Here is a 26,307-nt window from a genome sequence, read left to right as displayed (position 1 = left end):
CATAATGTTAAAAGCATCTTGGAAAAACATTTAGATCAGGAGTACTTACAAATATTCCTGGTACCTCCCTTCAGTTTTAATCTGCCTGGATTGACCATTTTGTATGCTTACAGTGGTTTACCAAAAAACCAAACAAGTTTCATAGAACTTCCTAATCTTTTTCATAGTATCTCCACATTTTATGAAGTTCTGTCTTTATATCGTTAAAAATGTAAGTATATATTTTGGTTACTGTTTCCTAAAATGATGTTATAGATCATAGGTAAACTACTTGGAAAAAAAGGGCAAAGCAATAATTTGCAGATCGAGTTTGCCCAAATCTCCCACCATCCCAATAGAACCATAGGTGGCAATTGCTGCCTCAAGATTTTTCTGAGTCCTTTACCACTTTGGAAGGTGTTTTGTATATTGCCACTTGCAGACTAAGAAATATAAGCTTCCCCCACTTTCAAATGGTGTGTTATCCACACACTTCCTTGACTGTGCAACCTGTGTTTTTTGATTTGATATTACTCTGTAGCAGTTGTCTCAGTTACACAGCATCAGATTCCAGCTTCAGGTCCAATTTGTTCCACCAGGATTGTTGCGTGTATTTTAAAAACATAACAAACATATGAAAACTGATTATTTTTTTGTTCATTTAGATCCTTCCAAAAACCAGCAATGCTTTCCCTTCCCTCAAAGAAAGGGATCAAGGGTGAGAAACCAGAGCTAAGAAATTTTGTGAGGGCATGAATGACTCCCCAGTGGCTTTAAAGAGAAACTATTGTGTATTCGTAGTTGTCACAAATCACCACTCATGTGCAGCTCATTTTTAAATGTGAGAACTGTGTATAAGTGAATAAATCTACATTATATGGTAGTGGTGGGGTCCAAAATAAATGCATATTTAGTTCAAGGTAGATATGAAGGTCTGATACTGGTACAGTTATGCTGCATAGTGTAAGTGAACTACGGCAACTTGCTTGATAGTCTTTAATGTAGTGTAGTGCAAAGCAATGGTGCATGGTACTGTTTTCCCTGCCACGGCCAGTCTTTTCACTTTGTGCTGTTCCAGCAAGTATGATCATTCCCAACTGCAACGTTGCCAGATTTGTCCATGGAAACATCACTTTTCACATTGTGACACATGCCCATGGATGTTTTGAAAGCACAACTCTAGGTCTTGTTTTGTGATTTTTAACTCTCGTGATCTGGGATGCAGGATGCTTAGTAAATAATCCTAATGGAAACGAAACAAGATAATGACTCATCTGTCACCATTGCTCATTGCAGATATTTACCAGTTAGAAAATTGTACCCTAAGAACACATCCTGACTTGGGAAATATGGAAACAATTTTAATTGTTTATGGACTGAAGAGAGGCCTTCCACAGGAGATTATTTTAGTCATCATCAGTGGAATTGTTAAGGATGAGCATCTTCAGTCCAGTAGTTAGTGTTGAGTAATGAAGAAATATGTATAGTAATGGAGTCTAGTGCCTGACATCAGTGAACTGCTGTCTAGAATAGATAGTCCAGATGGTCCAGACTTTCTAACTTTCTTGTTGAAATCATTCTGCTTTACACAGATACCTAAATATTCTTCGGCAGTTATTCCTGCCTAGGATTTCTGGGACAGTTGCGTGCACACGCTATACAGCATACTTGCAGAGGTCTCTTAGGAAGCCCTGACCTTTCCACAGACCAGCTGGCAGCTCTGGTGGTGCTTTGGCATGGCTATGTGGTGTCAGCCACCTTTGGCTCATGCCCAGTAGGTCCTACTCTGCCCAGAGGCTTCAGAGGCATTTCCTCACTGCACATGCATCTTCTCAAATGATCTGACAAATGTTAGTTGTTTTGTAGTGTCTGGTTTTACATCCACCATTTTGAAAATATCTTCAGTTGATGCGCATGCAGCAAGTGTTTAAGTCATGAGAAGATGGCCATTGTGAAGTTATATTTAGTTCCTGTGGAAGAAATTGTTAAGGAACTTTGAAAGGGTTGAACAATTGTTTTAAAGGTGAGAAGAAAGATTGGTGTGTAGCTTAAATATGCTTAATCTTTATAAGAGATTGCTCAGAAAAGAGATGCGTCTGTGCCCTATTCGTTTCAAGACCTGGTGGCCTTGTTGAGGTACTTTGTGTTGATCAGGCCTGGAGATCTTCTGGTGATCGTACTTCACAGTTCATAATGTCAAGTTCAGATTTCGAGTGCTAACCAAACAACAGAAACCTTGCATCTTTGAAAGGGTTGAGATCACAAAAACCCCCAACCTGCCTGAAAAATCTGAAAGGCCTAATGGTAAACTAGACATCACCTGAAATTAATTTAGACAGTGGAAAGGGATTGTATGGTATAGAGTGTTTGCAATATGGTTTTAATTACTGCAGAAAGTATTTTTTAATGTGATGGTATCTATTTCAGTCTGTAGTCTAGCATGCTTTTTCCTAAAACAGAAGGACCCAATCCTTCTTTAGCTCTTCAGTACTTCACCAGTCAGTCAGAACATCGGCTTGTCTCCTGAATTCTCATGGCATAGAATTGGTGAAGGCAGTTTCTTGCCACTGGAACAGCCTTGAGGGCTTTGCTCGATATTTTTCATGTGTAATTTGGAGCAACTGTGGGTTGCTGTAAATTATACCAAACAGTGGCCTGGTCTCTGGCTGACTGAGATGATACTCAGAAACTCCTCTTACCTTTTCTTCCTCAGCAATGGGGGATATCCTGAACTGTGGCTTGATAAACATAGGAAGAGCTTGATGTAAAGAAATACTGAAGTCACTGTGCATGTTCACATCAAAAAGGAAATTTATAGGAGGAGATATCATAGCAAATAAAGCGATCATGAGCTTAGAGCTTCTGCTGTCCATGTCTGGTAGTGTGAAAACAACAGAACAATCAGAGAAGTAACTAAGTCAAACCTGATAAAAGGTAATACTTATCTCCTGAGTAATATTAACTAGATTGTAGTTAATACATAGTACATGGCTGGAGTCCAGACATGAGGACAATGTACAAAGGAGCGGGATAATGCAGAAAAGAAGAGTATACAGAGCCCTGGCTGATAGGAGGTGTGTTGGAAGAGCTAGAGTGTTCTATTTCTGTTTTTTAATCTGGTGACAGTGTGTAAGGAAGTTCATAATTCGTCGGAATGGGATGGTACATTGACCGTGGGAACATCCCTATTGCATCTTCCTTTACAACAGTGTCGTGGTTTAACCCTAGCTGGCAACTAAACACCCCACAGCTGCTCACTGACTCCCCTGCAGTGGGTTGGGGGTAAGAATTGGAAGGGTAAAAGTGAGAAAACTCATGAGTTGGGATAAAGATGGTTTAACAGGTAAAGCAAAAGCTGTGCACGCAAGCAAAGCAAAGCAAGGAATTCATTCACCACTTCCCATGGTCAGGCAGGTGCTCAGCCATCTCCAGGAAAGCCGGGCTCCATCACACGTAATGATTACTTGGGAAGACAAACTCCATAATGCCGAATGTCCCCACCTTCCTCCTTCTTCCCTTAGTTTATATACTCAGCACGATGCCATATAGTATGGAATATCCCTCTGGCTAGTTTGAGTCACTTGTCCTGGCTGTGTCCCCTCCCAGTGTCCCACGCCCCACCAGCCCTCTCGCTGGCAGGACCTGGGAAACTGAAAAGTCCTTGACTGAGTATAAACATTACTCAGCAAGAACCAAACCCATCAGCGTGCTATCAGCATTGTTCTCACACCAAATCCAAGACACAGCACTGCACCAGCTACTGAGAAGAAAAATATCTCAACTGAAACGAGGACAGTCAATGCTGGCCACGGAGTACTGGACCAAATGACCTGAAAAGCCCCACATATAGAGTGTGCGAGTTTATGTATTACTTATACTTGCCCTGTATACCCTACTGCCCTACCTGAAATGTATCTGTGAATGCTGTTATCTCAATAATGATCTTTCTTGACAAATTGAAAACCAAGAAAGGAAAATCATGAAAATCTGGTCTGTAATCAGGTTGACTGTAAAGATAAATGTCAGTTGTGTTTGTTACTTTATTTTGAAAGAAACATTTTAGTCACTCTTTCAAAAGAAAAAAAAAGTTTGTTAGCACCAATTAATTCCAGCTTCATTAGCTGTAAACAAGTGATCAAGCAAACAGCAATGGAGAACAGCAGCGGGATAGTATTGTTCGTTACAGGTGACTCAGCCATCCCTGTGAGTCAAATCGTAGACATTTCAGCAGACAGGGAAATAATACTGTCCTTGTAGACGATGTGGGCAAGACCATGTCAGTAACACTTGGAGCAGTTCTGTTCATGATGGATGTACTCACATCAACAAGAGATGAACACAGACTTGTAGGATGATCAGGGCAATGGAAAGAGAACCCATCTGAAGCGGTATACTGGGATGCTCTCTGTGGAACGTGGGTGCATAGACAAAATTGCTGTGAACTAGCTATCACAGGTACTGTTGTCAATATAGCCCTGCAGAACTGGTCCAAGGATATGGAGAAGATGAGAGGGCAGGAGTGGAGAGGACAAGATGAGCTAGCTCTACGCCTTCCCAGTTCTGAAACAGGTTTCTAACAGACTGAGGACAAAAACCCAGCCAGTTGTGAGGTAAACCATAGTGTGTGTCTCCTGGATCACTGCAATAGCAAGGGTGACCCTGGAAGATAATTTACAGTACTGTGACCTATTGGCTTATGTATGCCATAGACATAATGGTTTAATTTTTGGAAATTCCACTCTCTGGGGTATAATATCTCACCGTGGCAGGAAGCAGAGGGTCATCTCAGAGGGGTTTCTGCCTCTGGTCTCCAGATCTCTTTCAGCAGCGCTGGCAGCTGTGGACAGCTTTGTCCAGAATTGGTGTTTTTTTCTTCCTAATTCTGTTTTCTTCTAGCTTGAAAAAAAAAGTAATTGGAAAGCTCAGAAGGTTGACATGTAAATATTAACAATAAACAGAAACTGACTCCTTGGGTCAGTTTCGAAACCGATTTGATTTCAGCAAAGTGCTCACTATCTTGTTCCCATTAGTAGTTATATGTAGCAACAGGACAGCCTACTTGTGGCTTTTTGATTTGGTGAGGAAAACTTGTAGGCTTTTTTTCAAGTGTTTCATCAATGTGTATTGTATTAGAAAAAAAATGTATATTTTAATGTGTGGAGGGGAAAAAGCAGTTAAGTATTGCTTTAAAGTTGGTTTACAGCAGCTTTTTAGAGATAAATTGTGCTAAGCCAATTATCCACATAGATATGTTAGGACTGTATATAGGCATTGATACTATAAACCAGATTTTGAGAATGTTAGAATTAAATTCATACAAAATGGGAATAATGCTGTTCGCAGTAGATAAGGGTAAAAGAAGGCAGAGCAAAACATTTCTGGCCTTGTATTTTGTACTTTACTCTGGGAAAGACAAAGTTCCCATAGCATCTGCTGTAAGAATATCTTCAGCTAATCACTGGTAAAATAATTTTGAAAAGTTAAGGAAGATTTGTGTAAAAAACAGTTTTGCGAAAGGCTCAGTGAGAGTTGTGAAAGAGACATCAGGTGTAGTAGTGTTTGGGTGGCTGTGACTGTGGGGGCCAGGTGAGGGTGGCAGATGGCACTGCCCTTCAGCAGCAGGCCTTGTAGTGGGAACACCAGCTACCTGGAGGGACAAGGTGTCTTCTCTTAGTTCCATGTTACCAGGTCACATCAAGCTGTCCCCTTAGCACATCACAGCACTTCTTGGCACAGTTCTTGTTACATTTGGTGGGCTGGGACCTTCAGGGATTTTTTTTTTTTTTTTTTTTTTTTTGCTTTTCCATCTTTTCCCATTTTCAGCATGATAATTTGTATTGCATTGAACAGTACCTCTTGGGCATTGTAGCAAGTGATCCAGCCCCCTTCCCTGAGGAAAGTGTCAGAAGTGTGAAACTTACTTTCGGTAAACAGTACCCTATCAAAGTGATTCCATTTATGAGGGCGAGGGAGACGTGCATGTGAACAAGTTAGAACAGTAGCGTAAGACAAAGGCAGGCAAGGGGTGAAACTTGAGTATTTTGGACAACATTTGGAATAATTGGTCTGTTGTTTCAGGGTGCTATTGAGACTTGGTTTGTAGAGACTGACTGATTTATTGCATCAGCAAGTGGCCTTTAAAGGAGAGGAGAGGGAACAGAAATCTTCCCAGAAAATCTTCAAGGTTTGTGCGTGACCATAAGTGATAACTGATCTCTGAAGGGTTCTGTTGCTACTTTTTGAATATAATTTTTGCTTTGCACTCATAATCTATCAAGTGATTACCATTTATTTGATTGCTGTGTTCTGAAGCAGATGATTTCTATGTCATATTCCTACTTCAGCTTCTGTTGTTGCCCTGAGGGCTCTTTGCCAGATAAGTTCTCTTGATATGTTGGAGCTGTTTGAAAAGTAAAAATGATTCATTGTATCAACTTCTTCAATATAGAGAATAAATTGTTCTTGTAAACTGCAGCTTATCTCCCAGTGTTGAATTTGGTTTGTTCCCATTTATGCAGAGCATTTAAAAACTGTAGATTTTATCACCTGCCAATAATGATAGCAGTGTTTTACCTGTACTGTTAGTATTTTGAGTTGTTAGACGGTAACCAAGTAGTACTGTGAATGTAAGGTATTTTATTGATTAAGAATGTTTTGCAGCATGATGGTTGTAGATCTTTGCTCAAAACAGGAGTGATTGTAGTTACTTTAGATATGTGGAGTCACAGCCACAGGCATGTCTTTTCTTGCCAGCTCCTTGTTAGGATGTTGCCTTTGCCATTAATGATTAATTGAAGAAACCTAAATCTTTTCATTTTACCTTTAGAATGTAATTTAGGGTTTTTACTTCTTCTAGAAGTACATCTGCTATTACTAGTACACCGATTACAATGATTCATTATATGATATGAATCATACTTGTGGTGTACAAAAGCCTGTAACATGTTTATCTATCAGTATTGATACAGTGCTCAGTATGATGGCATCAGTGCGATGTGGCTATCATCAGGTGGTCAGAGTGAGGCTTCAGAAGTCTCTGTATGAGCATTTAGCAGTATGGGAGGGAGAGAGCAATTTAAATATACTGTTATTTTGTCCTAGTTGTGGCATGTTAATACATACATATTTATATGGTACTTCCTCAGCAAAAGGTCAGGGTGTTTTGTGAACCACTGTCATAAGTCAGTTTTTGGGTGGAGGACAGTAGCCAGCTAGCATATCATATTAGCATTTTTGTGCTTGACTGTCACTGTTCTTGATCAATCCTAGTTACACTTTTTTATTTTATTTATTTTTTACTGTGTCCCTCTGGTGAGGATAGTAAGAAATAGGTAAACACACGCCTCTGCCAAAACAAAGAAGAATGTGTAACCCTTTTAATAAATCTGAATGTTTAGGGCATATGGGCTTTAGGTGGTTATTGTTTAGAAAGTAGGATAAGGAAAGGCAAGCTCAACAGTGCTGGAACAGCAGGGGGATGTGGTTCTGGAGAATAAAGCCGGGTCTGTGACCATCAGCTTCTGTAGCCAACATCCACTTGAAGTAATTGGAAACATCCTTCCCTTTCCCTTCTCCATGGCCATGTCTCCTGGTGCTGGAGTTTGTACACCTTTGCAGCCAGGTCCCCCCTCCCCCCCTCACCTTCTCTGTGGGACTGGGGCCCTGGTGAGGAAGCACTGCCTGGTCCGCACTCGGGCTGTGTCAGGACAGTCCTGGGGCACAGGAAGGCACTTTCCGTATGGTGAACTGGTGCCTCACTGGTTTGAACATTGGAGTTAGAGGCTGCTGGTCAGGGAATTAACTGAAAACTTTGGAGTGGTGAGCAGGGAAAAACAATGTGTCTTGGTTTTATTTTTTATTTGCTTAAAATGAACTTAGTTGTGTTTTTTTAATAAGGTCAGTTTTATCAAACCACCTGCTACCATTACCAGTTTCTCTGCTCTAAGAATATTCTCCAGGGCCCTTAAAATACGCTTGGATAAAGTACTGACCTAAGGTGCACTCTTTCCAAGAGGAAGAACTGCAGGCTTTTTGATCTAGGCCAGGCAAATAATAAAGAATAGACTAAAGACTTAAAAACTAGAACAAAATAAGGATTTATTGGGAGAAAGTTTGAAAAAAAAGTTCCAACAATAGATGATGGTGTGGCTGATAGAAGAAAAAACAGAGGTGTGATATAGATGTGTCCATATGGGAATAACACTTAGTAGAGAGTATTAAGGTGAGTGTGGCCAGAAGAAGACTTGTGTACCTTTCCCAAAGGGAGGTCAGGAAGACATAGCCTCGCCAGAAAGTTGCTAGTAGGGAGGAATCTCACCAAGAACTTAAACCACGGATTCAGTCCCATAAGGAAATACAGGTCTTAAAGGGAGTCAGCCGCTGGCTGAGGAAATGGGACTGTAGGAGATTGGAGGTTGTGTTGGTTTGGGACACTTGGCGTAGCCTTGGACTAGTCTTGGATCTCTTTTGCTCATCTTTTGAAGCTTAAACCCAGCCTTTCCTCACAGAGAGCTCTGACTGAGGAAGATGTGGTACTTTCTTAAAACCATTAAATGATTATCAAAAAAGCAGTAAATTCATCAGCAAAACCAAAGAAAGGATCGGGAAAGAGTAAAGGTGGTAACTAAGTTTAATTTGAGCTTGGGTATTAAAGAAAAGGACAATTCTAAATACAAGGCTGGCTGGGTAAGTGTATTGCAGGGATCAAGTGAAAGCATCCTCACTGCTGAGAAAGTGGGAGACATGAAGCCGAGAGACGTGGGGTGGTGGTAAAGAGATCTGTCCCCAGCGTCCCCTAGTTTCTGCTGTTTATGTCTCAGCTGTTTCATTATAGCTCACCTGTTGGCTGGATTTACAAAGACTTGGAAATGAAGGATCCAAAACGGCTTGGTCTCAAATGCAGACGGGGCTGATACAAATATATCTGTCCAGAAGTTGGGAGGTGGCATTTGGAGACTGCAGCGAAGCATCAGAGGAAAGAAGTTAGATGATGTAGTAATCTTGCAACTGGCTCACATTTCCTTACACCTAATAACAGTATAAGCAACATCAGGGATTATAACTTAAGTCTGCAGAAAATCACCTTAGCAATGGTGGTATAAATGGTTTGTGAGCAATTGATGTGTAAGAAACAAGTTTTTCTCCCCACTGAGTGCAAATACTGTTGAATGCCTGTGTGCAGGTTCAACCTTACAGCAGAGAAAACTGGAGAAGACTGGAGCAGTCTTAAAGCATCGATTCACATCTGATGCTGACTGAATGCAGATGGCTTAAGTGGTGCCTGTCTTCAGTTTTATGCTTTGCCTCTCTCTTGAAGGCTGCTGCTGGGGCAGTGGTGCTGGCTGAGTGACATATGAAATATGTGTGTTTACATTTATGAGCCAAACTGTAAAAATGTGTTTGGGAGCAGAGTCACATAAACCAGCGCTTGTAGCTGCTAAAATTCTTGTGGCTGGGAAGTACGAGCAGAGCATTCCTTGTTTGCTGGATACAGCTGAGGAGCAGTAAGTAGTAAAAATTACTATGATTCAAAATGGGCAGAGAAAATGTCTAGAGTTGTATTTTTGGGCGCTTTCCACATTGAAAACCTGTTAAATTGGATCAGGTAGAAAAAAACATTCCAGTAATTGCAAGAGTGTGGTTTTAGCATGGCTAGAAATGACAGGGGTTCTTATGATGGTTCCTGTCCTTTGCCTACCTGTGAAAACTTTCATCTTAGACATGGATGCCAATGCTGACAGTTTGGGGCATTACTGACAAAATGATTTGGAGCAAAGGTTAGTTTTTCAGAGCATCAGTCTGAGTCATTGGTGGTGGGGGGACAACCATCAAGACAGAAGAGCTGGAAGAAGTTAAAATCATAGACTGTTTGGAGGAACTTTGGCATTATCTCTAGATGTAGACTCTGACATCTTGGCACCAACTTGGCAAACGCTTGCAACAACTGCTGTAGTGTGATTTGGCAATTCTGCAGAGGCCTGGATGGGAGCATATTAGTCCTGTTGCCACACACACAGAAGAGCCTTGTTGGGAGGGCTGATTGCAGACACTGGGGATCAGCTTCTCCAGCATATCAGGAACCTGTGGTCATCTTGGCCTCATATGTTGCCAAAGTGCAAATATTAGTGGTTCACCCACAGCTGGATAAAGGAGTAGGGACAGTCGGTGTAGTCTTGCAGGAGTGGACTACAGAGCAGCTGAATTCTTCTCAGTGAGTGGTCTTTCGTACTAGGATATTGGGTAATTGGAAAATCATCTGGCAGGGCTGATCTCCAGAAAATGTAGCATCTCCGTGTCATCCCGTAGGAAAGGTCTTCTGAGCCCTAAGGAATTTGGCATTCTGAGTGAAATACTCCTTTGCAGACGGACCTGATGGGTGGCAGATTCAGGTATTGGCTGATTATAGCAGGTATCCAAGATATTTCCAGTACTTGATGATGAGCATATGACTGCTGTGTTCTTTGCAAAAGCTTTGGCTGAAGGAAAGGAGGGTTTCTATGGATATAAACAGAATGCAGCAGGTACTGTCATCAGCGTTTTGGTTCCAGGCACTGATACGTTGCAAAAGACAGTCGTGAGAGCTAAGCTGTTGTGTGGCATGGGAGAGTGTTCATTGGCACCTGCATGGGTCCTTGCATCATCCATAAAGCAGCTGTGAACCTCAAGTCTGAGGTTTGTTCACTAAAATATCAAGAGGTTTTGACTGTAGCATAGTTGCCAGTTCGTGAGCCTTTCACCTGATGGGTGAAATGGGATTCTAGAGAGGGGATTGCAGCCAGCTTGTCCTGTTCTTCTTGGTGACTTACCAATCACCAGTTGATGGAAAGCATCAGGTAGCTGAACACTTCTTGTATTGGGCTTTAAATAAAGACTCGACCTGATCAGTTAAATAGAGATCCTGGCAAGTCACAGAGGAAATTATAGAAACCCCACAAGGCAGAATCGAGGCGGGGAAGTGTCCTTTGTAAGAACAAATTTAACTTGGTCTCTAGTAAATGAGAAGATGGTCTTGGATGACCAGTCTTTGGTTGAAAGCAAACGTTTACAAGAAGCTGTCTGCTTTGATTCCACTGTCCCTGAAGGATGAAAAGCAAAAGTCTGCTAAACCTAGTGGGTTTAGTAGTTCTGTTTTGGTATGTGCACTCTTCAGAAACTCTACATTGTCAGGAAGAGGTTACTTTTGGTGGAAAAAGTAATAGTATCCACATTTTTACAGACAAAGTGAATCCTCCATTGTCTAAAGAAAATGTGACTCCTTTAGCGATGGGTCACTGAAGCCTGGTTTCTGCCAACATCCATTGTTCTCCAAATCCTCTTCTCACTCCCCTGGAAAGCTGGCTGCCCTCCCTTCCCTTATTACCTGTTGCTCATGCCCTCTCCTTTGACTTATGGCAGGCTTCCAGCAAGACCAAGCTAAGGCAGCAATGGGTCCCTCTCTTCACACTGTGCCATCTTACTGGCTCAGGTGCCTATCACACCTGCAAAAAAAAATATTTTTTTTCCCCTCCCCTCCCCTGGTTTTCTGCCAGTGTGCTATTTTAAATAGTTGGTTTAACATCTGACAAGGAAAAATTTAGTATCGGTCTTTCAGAGAAAGTACAGGAAGGTTAATAGCATTAAGCAGAAGCAACAAAGAAAAAATTGTATCCCTTAGCTCCAGTTCATAGTTCTTCCTCACCCTACAGTGAGTAGTATATGACATTAATGTTACTAGTAATCTTATTTGGGTTTGCACCTCTGTGTCTTCATCCAAGAAAAAAACCTCTTATGTACACACCTAGAACATGAATAGCTGAAATTCTGGAGGCGGCGAGGGAGGAACAGAGTCAAACTTATGAAGGGTCATAGTGATACTGACAATTTTATACAAAGATGTATTCTCTTCTCACTGCTTTTCCTATTTATACTGAGCTGGTTCGCTTAAAGTAGCCACTTGATATGCTCAGGTTGCCAGAATACACAAAAGCTTTGAGCACTGTATTTGGTGGCTTGCTTTTGCTACTGTGTCGTGCTGATGTAGGGTTTGGGCTGGTATTAAAAAAAAAATTACTAAAAAAAAGTTAAATATTTGCTGATGTGTTTCCTGTCTCCCATTCACTGTTTCAGAAAATCTTCAGAAGAACTTGACATGGATAAAGTAACAGCAGCTATGGTACTCACCAGTTTATCCACCAGCCCTTTGGTCCGCAGCCCTCCTGTCCGACCCAACGGTAAGCCTTCCGAGGAGGGCCTGGGCAGGGGCTGCAGGGGAGGGGTGCCAGGGCTCTGTATGTGGGGGCTTATTTCCAGGAGTTGTGGCTGTGGTGGGGGACGAAGGGTGAGTGGCTGTCTTCTGGCAGTGACCAGCATACTGAGCTTTGCTCTGACCTAGCGCCGGTCTTTGGTGAAGCATTGGCAGAAACGAGAAGAAACCTTTTCTGTAACTGTAGAGTAGCTCCAGTTTATGAAACTTGAGATACCCCATCTCATAAATGGGAGATGAGTGCTGTGGAAGGTCTCCTGACCTCACTGAAATGCTGATTTTCCCAACAGCTTATTTGCTTTTGCACATATACAGTGAACGTGACAGCAGTTGTTCTTGTCCCCAGCCCATGGAAATCAGATCAGATTTTACGCAACAATATGATGAGGCAAAGCACTTGCAGATCACAGCCCTCAACTGAGAGGCAGCGCAGTAGCGGTCTGTACAGCAACAGGTCTGTTTCTGCTGATGCAGGATTAGACCCTCAGTTCCTGTGCCCTTTGTAACTCTCTGATGGTCTACCATCAAATCTGTAATCCCTTTAGAAGGCTACACCATTCATGATATAGCAGAAGACACACAAATAAAAATAAATATAAAAAGTTAGCCGTAATAATGAAATCGCTAACGAAGTATAATTAATCTATGCGTTAATGTAATTAATCTTGACTGGAGTTACAAGTGTTTTTAAACAAGTGCTTAAAAACAAGAGTTCTTAAAAGCATTAGATTTTAAGGAATTATTTAATTTAGAACACCCTTGTTAGGATATCTCAGCGTTATTTGTATGATTCTGGCTTTTCTTACTCATACTGTTAAATAGACACTAGATGCCCTTCTACTGTAAATAATCTTGAGGACTTTGAGGAATACTTACAGATGCAAATGAATAGGGAAGTAGTCTTTACATTTCTTCATGGAAGCAGGGGTGATCTACTGAATGACGTTCTTAAAAGGAATTTGTACCGTATGTTCCAGCTTTAAAGATTTTTGAACAAATAGTGTGTTTTTTCCATTTTTTTCCAGAAAATCTTAAGTTTTATCCATTTAGCTGGAATTCTGGCCATGAACACACATGGCTCCTGTTTGTGTGCTTTCCAGTGTTGAAGGGAAAGGGAAAGGTAAAAACATACCTGCTCTCCAGCTGCTCACCTCACAGCCGAAACCACAGATGAAGATGGATCTGTGCTGATTTGCCAGGCAGGGATTTGGAGTGGCCAAGTGTGGTGGTATGACCCTGCTTGAATGCCAGGTGCCCACCAAAGCCCCTCTCTCACTCCTGTCCTCCACTGGACAGGGGAGAGAAAATGTAATGGAAGGCTTGTGGGTCAAGGTAAGGACAGGGAGAGCACTCGCCAATTTCCGTCACAGGCAAAAAAGACTCAACTTTGGGAAAATTAGTTTAATTTATTACCATCCAAATCGGAAAAACACCTTCCCCCCACCCATCCTTTCTTCCCGGTCTTAACTTAATCCCTGATTTCTCTGCCTCCTTCCCCAGAGCAGCGCAGGGGGGCAGGGAATGGGGGTCGTGGTCAGTTCATCACACATCTCTGCTGCAACTTCCTCGTCACACTCTTCCCCTGCTCCAACCTGGGGTCTCCCCCATGGGAGACAGTCCTCCATGAACTTCTCCAACGTGAGTCCTTCCCACGGGCTGCAGTTCTTCACGAACTGCCCCAGCGTGGGTCCCCCACACCAGGTACCATCCTTCAGGCACAGCCGGCTCCAGCGTGGGTCCCCTGCGGGGTCACAGCCCGGCCAGCAGCCCTGCCCCAGCCTGGGCTCCTCTCCCCATGGGTCCACAAGTCCTGCCAACAAACCTGCTCCAGCGTGGGATGCCCATGGGGTCACAGCCTCCTTCAGGCACCCACCTGCTCTGGCATGGGGTCCTCCATGGGCTGCAGGTGGAGATCTGCTCCACCATGGACCTCCATGGGCTGCAGGGCCCAGCCTGCCTCACCGTGGGCTTCACCATGGGCTGCAGGGGAACCTCTGCTCCGGCCCTGGAGCCCCTCCTGCCTCCTTCTGCACTGACCTGGGTGTCTGCAGAGCTGTTGCTCTCACGTAGTCTCACTCCTCTCTCTCTCTGGTGCAGATTTCCCCCCAGCACCCTACCCCCCGCCTCCCTCATCCCTTCTTAATAAGCTTTCCCAGAGGCGCTACCACCGTCACTGATTAATTCGGCCTTGGCCAGCGGCAAGTCTGTCTTGGAGCCAGCTAACATTGGCTCCATTGGACATGGGGGAAGCTTCTGGCTCTTCTGACAGAAGCCACCTCTGTAGCCCCCCAGCTACCAGAACCTTGCCATGCAAACCCACAATGCCAAGGAACACACCTGTCCCACGTTGCATCCCTGGTCACAGGGAGCTGCTCCGGTGTGGGGCAAGGCAATATCTGCCGCCTCAGGCAGTTTGAGCAGATGACACTTGTCAGGAGCAGCAGTGCATATTAGCTAGCAGCCGTCAATTGGAAAAAATCTTCTGAACAAGCCCTTTTGAATTTTTAATAGGTAAATGGTAGCTGTTAACTGCCTTTGATATTTCTTCGTGCAGTCTGAGTGTTCTTTGATATTTCTTCACATAGCTTGCCTGCTTGTTTCCCAAAATCTGGGAAGACTAGCCTGAAAAAGTAATTCATGTGTTTTTGGTAATCACAGACAAGATTTGGAAGCTGTTGTTGGGCACTTTCTCCCTGAATATCTTAGTTTTGCCTGAGTGAAGACATACTGAAGACTTAAGTAAGATTTGATAATTTAAAGCTGATTCGGTGTTGTAAAGCTGGGCTCTGATCTTAGTAATAGGAGCCACAAATGGACTAATAATTAATTCTACATTCTTTTCCAAAGAAGGGCAGTAAGTAGCTGTATAGTTGAAGGAACATTTATTGAAACAAATGGAATTTTGCCTAGAAGTTAAAAAAAAACAGCCCCAAAACATTAGCATTAATATTAAAATGTGATCTGTGCTGGAATTACTGGGGATGATCACCTATATAAACTGGATCAGAGTTTAGCCATTGTTTCACTGCAGCTGAGTAATATTTGGTCTGGTTCAGTTTCATGCAACTCCAGCAATGTGAAAAGAGCCCCAAAATAAGAGTAAATCACATTTATTTATATTTTAAACTTGTTTACATGGACAGATTTGTTAGTATTAACCAGAACTAGTTTTTGTTATTTTTCCTGTTGTCAATCTCATTCACTCTTTTCCATACTACTTTAAAGATGTTCTTGATTTACATCTGTTCCTCAGCAAGGTGGGGAGAAGCTGTAAACCATGAGAATACAAAGTACCGCTATAAATGTGTCGGAAAATAGTAGTTGAAGGAGTGCTGTTTCCTTTGTTTTTCTGAAGAAAAGGAAATGTTAAGCTATGCTAAGGTCGCAAGTTGATACCAGATGTACTTCTTGGCTTTGGCACAAGACTAAAGTACAAATATGTAAAAGAAACATACCCCACCTCCATTACAGCCACATGAAGGCTGTAATCATGAACCAAAACATGACATTCTCATATGTTAATTTATTAGCTACCGGAAATGTATATATTGTTTTCCAAAGAGAAAACTAGGGGGGGTGGGAGGGATGATTCCATTTATGTTCTGTGGCCCTGATCAGTAAGTGCAGGGACTTGGCTGCTGCCTGTGCAAGGGGGTATTTTTATGCATGTGCTTACGTGATGGAGCACTGGATTCTGTTTTGTGAGCAGCTCGTGTTAACTGTTAAGGGTTTCGTCCAAACCCAACTGCATTAGGAGGAAAATAGTAAAAATTGACTGGTTTGGGGTTAAGCTTTTGGTAGCAAGTAGTAAACATTATTTTCTTGCTGATGTCATGAGTTAATTCTGTCTGTAAGAAATGGAGAAGGAATGAAGGAGTGACTTCTGCAGAACTCTTAAAGGCAGGCACTGACTTGAAAAGACTCCAGTCTCACACTTAAATAACTTTTCATGAACGATAAGATGTTACTTGCTTGCCAACTCCCGAAGTCTGGTGTTGCACAGTACTTGGGCACCTATAGTGTCATTGGGAAAAGCTTCCAATGCTTGAGTTAGGGCAAAACCGCACCTAAACCGTCCCTGAGCACGTGCCCAGGCTCTTGTGAGAACCTGAAGCTTCAGGCAGAGCCACCCATGGTTGCACCATTGGACACGCTTGGGCCGTACCTTTGCTGAGCTGGTGACCTACGTACTCCTCTCCTGCCAAAAGCCCTTTAGGGACTGGAAAGAGTGGTGTGTCAATGTCTAATGCTGAGGACCTCAGCACATGAAACATGGCTCAAGCTGTGCCTCAGACTGTGAAAGCAGTGCTGTTACTCCCACTCACCATGTTGTAGAGTAACCTGTTAGTTTGAGTGTTTGCTTACCACCTAATGTCAGGGAAAGCGCTGCAGTGAGGAGGGGGTTCCTCCAACGAGCAGGTATGGAGGTGATCCAGCATCTATGCATCCCACTTCTGAAACCAGATGCCTAATGATACACCTGTATGAAGAAAAAGGGATATCTTTCCAAGGATACATGGTACCTCATTTAGAGATTCAGATGAGGCAGAGGTAAGTGCGCTGGGAGATTATGAGAAGGCAGTTAAGAGTATAGTAATGGTTTTCTTTGCTGTTTTAGTAATGGGAAGATGATCAGGTTTTTGTAGATCTGAGTGTCCTGAGGCTCAGAGTGTATGTCCCCTTCCCAGGGGATCTCCTCTTGGCCATGTGGTGGCTTGGCACTTGCTCTGATGCCTCACCACAGTCATGTCTTCCTGTTGAAAGTTGAGGATGTATTTGAATGCTTTACCTTAATCATGCATGCAAGATCTGACTGCTTATTGTGGTTTATGCTCCAGAGCAAGTTATTTTTCCAAACTGAGCATTTCTTTTTAGAAAAATTCTTGTTTAAAAAAAAAAGAAAAAAACACAACGGAAAAATCAAGTGTGGAATATGTAGTTTGTGTGCAGTGGCATAGATATGGTTGTTCTCTCTACATCCAATGCTTTTGGTTTCCTTTATTGAATGTACAGTTCATTACCAACGTGGCATCTAAGCATGAGATAAAATTGCTACTTAGCCCAAGCACAAAACTGTTGTAATAATGGCTGTTGTTATTTTTGACAGAATCCCTGAATGGATCTTGGAAAGAAGGAGGATTTGTGCCTTCTAGTACCAGCAGCAGTGGATACTGGAGCTGGAATGCTCCCAGTGACCAGTCCAACCCATCCACCCCATCTCCACCTCTGTCAGCTGATAGCTTCAAAGCTTTTCGGACACCTTCCCAGCCAGATGATGGTATTGATGAAGCTGAAACAAGCAACCTTCTCTTTGATGAGCCCATTCCTAGGAAGAGGAAGGTTAGCCTCATGTTAAATTCCATACCCGTGGGCAAATAGGATGTTGGTAGACTTATTTTACTGTGAGAAGGGAACAGGTCACCCAAACAGCTCTGTATGTGTTTCGCTCCTTGGCATCCAGTTAACATAGGTGCTTAGCCTAGCCACTATGTCTCACTCAACCTAGTCACCTACTGCACACACATGCTGCCATCAGCACCACATATTTGCGGGCAGATGGTGAGGTTCTACAGAGCCTCCTGCTCAGAAAACACTAGAGTGATTTCCAGAAGGTGTTGCCTCTGGCCATTCCAGGGATTTCTGTCTTACTTTGGCAAATTCTTTATATGCAGGATGCAACAGGCAGCTTATACATGTCATCACAGAAACTGGATGTGGCCTTAATACTTCTTGTTCCCTGAAAGTGCTGTTTGTCTGACAGCATGTCAGATACCTTAATACTGTGAAGCTTTCTCTGTGCAAGCATACGGAATGAAAAAAGGAGAGAAGGATCAAACCTGATGGCTTTTGATACAGTATTAGCAGTGGCCAAATTTATCCTCGGTAGGAGTGCAAAAGCAGACTAAATAAAACATAGCATTAAAAAAAAAAATCTGAAACTAACACCAAAAAAGCACCATTACACTAGTAAGCAAGCTTCTCTTGAAGAACAAAACAAAGAGATGGCAGTAGTCCAAGTTTCCTTCCCTCCCCAACGCAAGAGGACAGATTTTACGTAGCAAGATGAAAAAGGGCTTTTTGTAAGGAGAAAAACTAGAGAATTTATTCTCCTTAGTGACTTTGTTTCTGGCTCAGTCTGAGACAGTTAATTGCTTCATCACCAGCTAAAAGTTTTAATTATTGTTTAAACCTATTCAGATTTATCCTTTTGCTCCAGGAGTTGCTTATTTGCTGAGCTACACTGTTCTGCCCTTGCTTGTTGGAGAGGGGTGTAAAATGTTTGTGCTTTTTGCTAAAAAGGAAAACAAATATTTTGGAGAACACCTTTGTTATATTAAACTAGAAGTTAGAGTTGACTGTTAACCTAAAGACAGCGGGAATTTTAGCAGGTGTGGGACAGGAGGAGTGGGAATGCAGAAGTGTGCTGGTTTGCCTTTTATTTCTTAAAGTTCAGCTTATTAGCATCACTCTTATTGCTCAGCTGTGGTGAGACAGATGGGTTTGCAGCTGCCATCTTTATTGTTTTGTAAGTTGTCATTGAATATTTCTATTTTTGTACCCACCACAGATCTGTTACACTCTCTGTTCTGGTTTGCAGGGATTTTGCTCTGTAGGGCAAATGTTTAATTTAGATAAATATTATTACCCGCCGAACTTTTTTTTATAAATGAACTGCATTTCCTGCAGGCTTTTTTATTCTGGCCCCAGTGTGGTACTTTACCTTTCACACCTTTAGAAGCTGAAATAAAAATGTTCAGGTTATTTCTTCTTCAGGGCTGCAAAAATCAGAAGGAATAAACATGAAAATAGAGTGATCGGTAATGTTACTTTTACTCATTAAAGTTTCTTCCATTTCATGTTTGGAAAATGCCATGTTAGCAACCACTTCCTGTTAAGAAAGTTGTTTGCTTAAATGTTTCCACTAACATAGTTATTCCTCACCAAGCCATTTATGTTCCATTATTTTCTTAAATAAAACATTAAGCCTGATGAGGCAATTTTTGGACTAGTCAGAAGTGGAAGCATGATTTATGTTCTTTATTTCTACTGAGTGAGATTTCATTTGGTTATGTTTAAATACATGGGGTTTTGCAGATTCACTAGCACTGGCAATAAAGTCAAAAACTCAGTGGAGCTAGGAGATTGGTTTTACCATCAAACTGGAGATTGATGTTAAATCATTCTGTGTTCTTGAAGATGCATATGGTGTTCATGATGTCGTACCAGAATTCCTAAGATGTAAATGATAAGCATGGTGGTCTTCTTGTTGCTATAGTTCATGGTTGGTTCTGGGGTTTTGAGCTGATGATAGTGTTTAGTATTACAAAAGCAAGAAACGTATCTATCAAAAGTGCTAGATAGATTATATTTAACTTCAGGAAAAGAAGAATTCTGTATCTTTTTGAATGGTAGTTGTATTATCAGATCAAAAACTATAGAGGGAATTTATGTACAATTTATTCGAAAGCAGAAGGTTTTCATACAAACGATATGATCAGGTACCTCAACTCTGAAAGCCCTTAGCATCCCTACTTTCAAACAGGAGTTGCTATAATGCCAAGTAACTATGAGAACATGCTACTACAATCAACTTGTATTTTAAAAAGCACATCAGCAGAGATTTTTGAAATTACATTCTAATCATCGTCTTTGTAGCAAATGCTGAAACTTACCGTCTACTGGCATGCAGTTGCAAAGGATCCAAATTGAAGAAAGCAGCAAGTCAACTTTTGTTCAAGACACAGTGAAGCCTATACTTGACTCTAAGGATGTGCTTATTCCCTTTTCAGTTGAGCTTTGTATGAATATATTCATTTAATCTTACATGTAACTAAAATTATGGGGTAAGAAGACAGTATTTTGAAGCTCTTCCTCATGTTTTCTTTAATATTGTGTTTTGTAATAGTAGAAAAAAATATTTTTGACATGTACAAATTATTTAGATACTATTTTTTTTTTACTTAAAATTTATAAAGTAGGTTTAATTGGGGGGTAAAATTAGCTTTTAAAAAATCTATACAGTTCTGCAACATTGGTGTTGTTTGTTGCCATATAGTGTGCTTTATTTTTCTCCTGAGTCTTCAAAATATTAAACATTGGGCTGGTTATAGCCTTGTTGGCTGTAGTCTAAATTAATGACAATTCAGTTTAGGCCAGTGAAGGTACATTAAAAAATATAACAAGAATACTAAAATAAGATTATACAAACATCCTTTTAAAAATGTTGAACACAGCCAGATAGCTTCTCATTCTCTTGTCCAAGTGAGGGTCAAAGCAGCGTCTGAATGAAATAAAAGCAGGTTTTGGCAACTTGTGGGTGAATATTGTCATAGCAGAAGCTACGGTTTTCTGGCACAGTATTTTTTGTGTGTTGCAAAATTCTTAAGCAGAAATTTCACAAGAGCTTTAGGAAGATCCTAATTAAAGAAGATGCCTTGCATTAAATGAGAAGTCCTCATCAGCTGTTCTTTGAAAGACTCCAAAGAAATGTACGAAGTTGATACATCATCTACCTCTTTAGTGGGGAGACAGAACTGGAACTGGCAAATGAAAAAGCCATGCCAAAGAGTGGAGAGAGGTATTTTGTCACAAACTGTTCCTGCAGCTTTTCACTGGGATTCTGTTGTGTTCAGTAGGATGACACTGGTGGACAGAGACTTTTACATCATTACAAATTCGGAATTAGAGGCTCTGAACCTTCACAGTGTTCTGTAGTTGTGTATTTGTTTTGGGTGGTTTGGTTTTCTTTCTATCTTCCTACAGCTAATGTTGCTTTATTAATAATTTTCAGAACTCCATGAAGGTGATGTTCAAATGCCTGTGGAAAAACTGTGGGAAGGTACTGAGCACAGCTGCAGGGATTCAGAAACACATACGGAACATTCACCTTGGGTAAGAGAGCAGTCTCTTTGGAAGTGTAAAGGATTTTGGTATAGAAAGGGAGGAGTCGTACTTGGCTGGGGGGAGGAACTGGGTTGTCCTTGGCTTCTCTGTCTCAGGTCCTTAGGTTTCTGAGGAAATTGCAGAGTAGTGCGTCAAGGTGAATGAGAATGTCTTCCAGCAGTGAGGCACTTTCTTTCCTGAACTTTTGTGAAGCTCACACTGCACTTCCCTAACAGCTGCACAACTCGGGCATTTACTTTGTGTGTGCTATCTGCACATCACATCCAAGCTGATGCTGTGTGAAAGATGGCACATTTCAGGGTCTTGTGTGAATACTTTTGTCCTGGTTTCAGCTAGGATAGAGTTAATTTTCTTCTTAGTAGCCGGTTTCACTAGTCTTGTTTCACATAAGGTGCTTGTGATGGTTCTGAGTCAATGCCAAAAAAACCCCACCATAACACCAAAAAACCCCAACACCTAAGACAAAGAAGCTGAAGCTGCAATTCCATGTGTATGTTACTTGGACTAGAAGCAAAAGTGAATGAATTTTGTATAACATAAGCCTGTTTCAGAGCTTTACTTTGCAACTGAAATCTCCTGTGCAATATGCTGAGTAACCTAACTGTCTCATGTAGTTACAGTGGAGACTCATGGTCTTCACCTGTTAGGTATGTGGACATACATCTCTTTGTGTAAGTCTGTGTTACACAGTGCTTAAAAATTAAAGGGACCATGAGGAAGTATTCTGGTGTGGATCTCCAGAGAGTCTTGCAAAGTCATAGTAGTTGCTGTTGGGCTTAGGCTGTGAAGGGTGAGGCTATCAGGAACAGAGAAAATCTCTCTCAAAACACTGAGAGGAAAAGAAACCCTCTAATCCTACTTCTTTTCCTCTCAGACTTAGATGACTTTCTTTTCCTCTCCCCTTTCCCTGCAGCCAGAATGCTGATAAAGTAGGTAGGGTTGAAACTGGGAATACTAATTTATTAATAGTATGAATATATTTGTGCATGCTTCTACAACTTAAATTTACCTTGGGGTTCTTGTTTCATTTAATCGGTCATCAATTATTTATTTTGATACAGACGCGCAGGAGAGTCTGACTACAGTGATGGAGAGGAGGATTTTTACTATACAGAAATCAGGCTCAACACGGACTCGGTAGCAGATGGCTTAAGCAGTCTTTCCCCAGTCTCTCCATCTTTAGCATCTCCTCCTTCCTTTCCCACCCAAGATACAATCCGTCCTGAAACTTCCTGTGCCAAAACTGAGACTAAATTGATGACACCTCTGAGCCGCTCAGCTCCTACCAACCTCTACCTCGTACACACGGACCACGCTTATCAGGTAACACTAGTGAGAGTGATCTCCATTGATTACTCTAATGTCATTAATGCATGAAGAAATGTCAGATCACAATTTTTGGGTTTTAAAAAGCCAAGTCTAGTTTTTTGGGTTGAAAATTTTTCAGGGCAGCCCAAGGGGTTCATCTTATTTAAATGCAGATGTCCATTTTTGAGCTAGTCATTTGTTTCTTTGTGCTCCCACCATATCTGGTGGATTTTGGGTGCTGTTTATCCAGCCACACGTAGGTGCATACTTCAGGTTGGGAAGAGTTGCTCTGTGTATCCCACTGCCTACATCGGTTAATTCTCCACTGACCATAACAGGGGCCCAAGGTGACATGCTGAGATGTGGTCTCCTGCATTGTAAAAATTCTCATTCAGCCAGTCGAATCCCCAGAGTCTTCAGTTCAGCTCTGCTTGTACTGCAGATATCTGTAGGCAAGTACCCAAGGGATCCCAGGAACAATTAATTTCCTTTATTTGTACAGTGTGAAATGTCAGTTTGCTTATGTGAAGTAGAGCAGGAAGAATGAAAAGGCATATGTGGTATCCTCCTCCTCTTAGAGGTAATGCTTTGCCAATGGCAAAAATCCAATCAGATCCAAAATGTGCTGTTCCAAAAACTTCCAATTAAGTTTGGACAGAAAGCATTAATTTTAAAAGTGCACTAAAATTTGACATATTTTGGTCTGGATACCATATGAGAGAAGAAGAATAGAGGCTTTGAAGTAGTGTGGTCCATGACCTGTGTATGCAGCCGAGAACTGAACTCTCTTAAATTTATCAGCTGCAATAATTTTCGTATACAGCTTTGTGCAGATGAAACCTTTTTGTTGTGCATCTGGAGCGGACCCACTAGAAGGGCAGAGGAAACTACACAGAATTCACAGGCTTGTTTAGACTCTTGTGCATGACAGAAAGCATGGGTGGAGGCTTGGCATCTCAGGTGGGAGCTACATCAGGTAGCACACCAACCTGAGGACTGATCAAGCTAGCTGGGAGAAAGGCTTTCTTCTCAGTCTAGCTTAAACCCTGCCTCTCAGAGAGTGCAGCAGCAAGTCTAAGCTGCTGGGAAGAGTCTTGCTTCACTTAGGATTTACAGTCGTGACAGCCCTCCCTACAATTTGGAGGCTCACTCAATCTTTTTTTATAAGAAGCCTTTGAGTAAAGGACTTGCCTAAGGAAATCCTAGTTCAGATGTTTAGGTTATTTGAATTGGATTTGAATTGATGTATTCCATGACATGAGACTACAGGTGTCTGAGCCCTGTCTCCTTTTCAAGTTGCTCTGGTTTCAATACTTCATTTCATCAGCAAGGAGTGACAGTCCACACTGTTGAAGGCTTTCTAATTGGAAGCGGGAGGTGGGGTCCCTGTTCAGGCATTCAGATTGTCCTTGCAAAGGAGGCAGCTTCTGCAGAGCAGGTCCATGGCATCTTGTGCTAGGGTCCCTGTAGCCCAGAAAGAAGAGCACTCTCCAGGAGGCAAGGTGGAGATTCGCCTCTCACCAGCAAGAGGAGGAATTGATTCCAGCTTTCACTCACAGTATTTAAACATTCTTGTGACTAATCTGTTGTGTAAAAGAGAATAGAAGAGACGATGATGACAGCATCTTTAATACCACCATATTTCCTGCAGTTTGCTTGCTGGAGCGAGCCATGTCCAGAATTTCAAAACTTTTTCTACTTTTGAATATTATCTGTATTAAAACTGAAACAAAGTATTGAATGGGAATGTAGCGATGAAGACAATCTCTCATATGGATGAGAGCATGAACATTGAAATTACTTCATTAGGAGGGAAGAGGCAAAATGCACAGCTCAAGGAATTTGGATAAGGGAGGCTGAATAATGTTCATCCCAGGATACCTGTTAAAAAAAGGGAAAAAACTATGGAACCCAAAGCTGGGTCACAAGAATCCTAAACAGATCTGTTGGATGCAATTTCCCGTATGACTGGAACATGGCAATTATAATACCTGCAGTAAGGAAGATATAAAGGGAAAGTGAGCAGGCAAGCCCTGACACTTGTCTGACCCAGTCCTGTGGATGAGGAAAGATTTAGAAGAATAATCGAAGAAACCGTGGAAAGTACAGCAAATGAGGTGAACTGCAGTGGAGGAACCCGAAAGGAAGATTACACTAGAACAGTCTAACATGTTCCTTGGACAGGGTAGCTTTGTAAACAACAAAGAAGCCGTACAGAACAAACCCCTCTGGATTCGAGGAGAGCATTTGATCTTAAAACATATAGTCAGTATTTCTTGGGCTAGAGAATAAATTTAGTGTAGGAGAGGAAGCTGGGGAGTCGAGGAGAACAGCAGAGAGTTATTTTGAGAGGGCTATTGGATGTTATTAGTGGAGTTGAATGAAAACCTGGGTTTGGGCCTGATCTCAGTTTCATTTAATCATTTTGGTACTACACAAATACTGTCATAAACTTTCCTGATAATGAAGTCAGGAGACGTCAGCAGTGCAGAGATTTATATATCATGCTTACATGGCTGGGTGATCTTCAGAATAATAGGTTTTGGATGCAGTTTAATGACAGAACACGCAAAGTGCTGCATCTTAGGAACTAACGAGATTTTTCTGCTATAAACTTGAGGTAGTTAGAAAATTATGTGAGGAGGAAACCTATATTCATTAATCAAGCACAGAATGACTATGAGCCAACAACAATAGAGCTGTGAAGGGGAAAAAAAAGGGCAGTTTTCTTGGGTAATCAATATCTGGGAGAGACAGGGATTTTTAATGCTGTTGGACAAGACCCCAAGATAACTTCAGCTGAGATCCTGAGTAGAGTTCTGGTCAACTAAGTTCAAGGGCAATGGGCTTCAGTTAGAAGAGGTGGAAAGAAGGTGATCAGTGAAGAGGGAGGACATGGAGAGCCTCTCCAGCCCAGGGACTGAAAGCTCAGGCAAAGCAGGAGCAAGGAGAGATTGGGGTTGCTGCCTGGGGAGAAAGTGGGAGGACAAACATGGTAAGGGAATAGGACAAGCACGTGCTATTTCAGATGTAAGGGCAATGTTGGCACAAATAAATAATTATAAATAATCCACTAATATATTCTGGTTGGAAGTCAGATGGAGGTCTCTAAGCAAAGTGAGATCGGGGTACAGAAACTCTTCAGTTTGTTGTAATGTTACAGTGTTGCTTTATGGAAGAGATCGTCCAAAATGTCAGTGTGAAAAAGGCAGCTGTGCTTGATGAGTGAAGATGCACATCTGGGAAGCAAATGAACAAGGTGATTGTCTAAATCTGATCATGTTTGAGGCAGATATTTAGACACTGAGAAAAAAAAAAAATAGAGCTGAGCACCACAGTATTTTGGGTAACTGAAAATTACAGCAATTTAAACTTCTTATGTTTCATTATGAAACGAGTGCCTGTACCTGTTAAAATTTAGTTACAGAGGAACTACAGGGGGGCTCTTTCAGCGTCTGGGATGTCCACTGCGGATCTTATTCGAATACCTGAGGAAGACACTGTGCTGAGCCCGGCTTTGAGCGGATACCCTGATGGGATCTGAGCAGAGGCAGTGCTGCCTCGCTGCCAGCCCAGCTGCCTCCAGTTCTTTCTGGCAGAAGTGCTGTGGTCATTCACTCCTTCCCGTTTGAACAGGGTTGTAATGAAGCGCTACTGGTACCATCTGGAGTTGCCAAATTTTTCTTGATGCCTTTCAGTGAGGTTTTTATATTTTATGGAGCTCAGTGGACATTTGCTTCACATGTCTGTGTGGGTTCTCTTGGAGCTATCAGCAGGCTCTGCAGCCTGCAGAGCATCGCTGTCATAGATGGAGGCATCCAGTGGTCTCTGTTTCTTTTCCTTGGAGGGACTCCAGGGGATTGCTTCAGCGCTTG

The 26,307-nt window shown here is 41.9% G+C and overlaps 1 protein-coding gene across 2 annotated transcripts in view; it reads left to right on the top strand.

Annotated features, from left to right (window-relative positions):
• ZNF704 (zinc finger protein 704) overlaps positions 1 to 26,307 on the top strand; it is a 98,951-nt gene that overhangs the window by 57,602 nt on the left and 15,042 nt on the right. For both annotated transcript variants that reach the window (XM_040586221.1, XM_040586222.1), the window contains exons 3-6: positions 12,085 to 12,188; positions 17,328 to 17,560; positions 21,012 to 21,112; positions 22,186 to 22,447. In XM_040586221.1, coding sequence (XP_040442155.1) covers positions 12,085 to 12,188; positions 17,328 to 17,560; positions 21,012 to 21,112; positions 22,186 to 22,447 — 700 coding nt within the window. The remainder of the gene's footprint in view (positions 1 to 12,084; positions 12,189 to 17,327; positions 17,561 to 21,011; positions 21,113 to 22,185; positions 22,448 to 26,307) is intronic.

Source organism: Falco naumanni, chromosome 3 (assembly GCF_017639655.2).
Source record: "Falco naumanni isolate bFalNau1 chromosome 3, bFalNau1.pat, whole genome shotgun sequence".
NCBI lineage: Eukaryota > Metazoa > Chordata > Aves > Falconiformes > Falconidae > Falco > Falco naumanni.
This window is presented reverse-complemented; position numbering and strand designations above follow the sequence as displayed.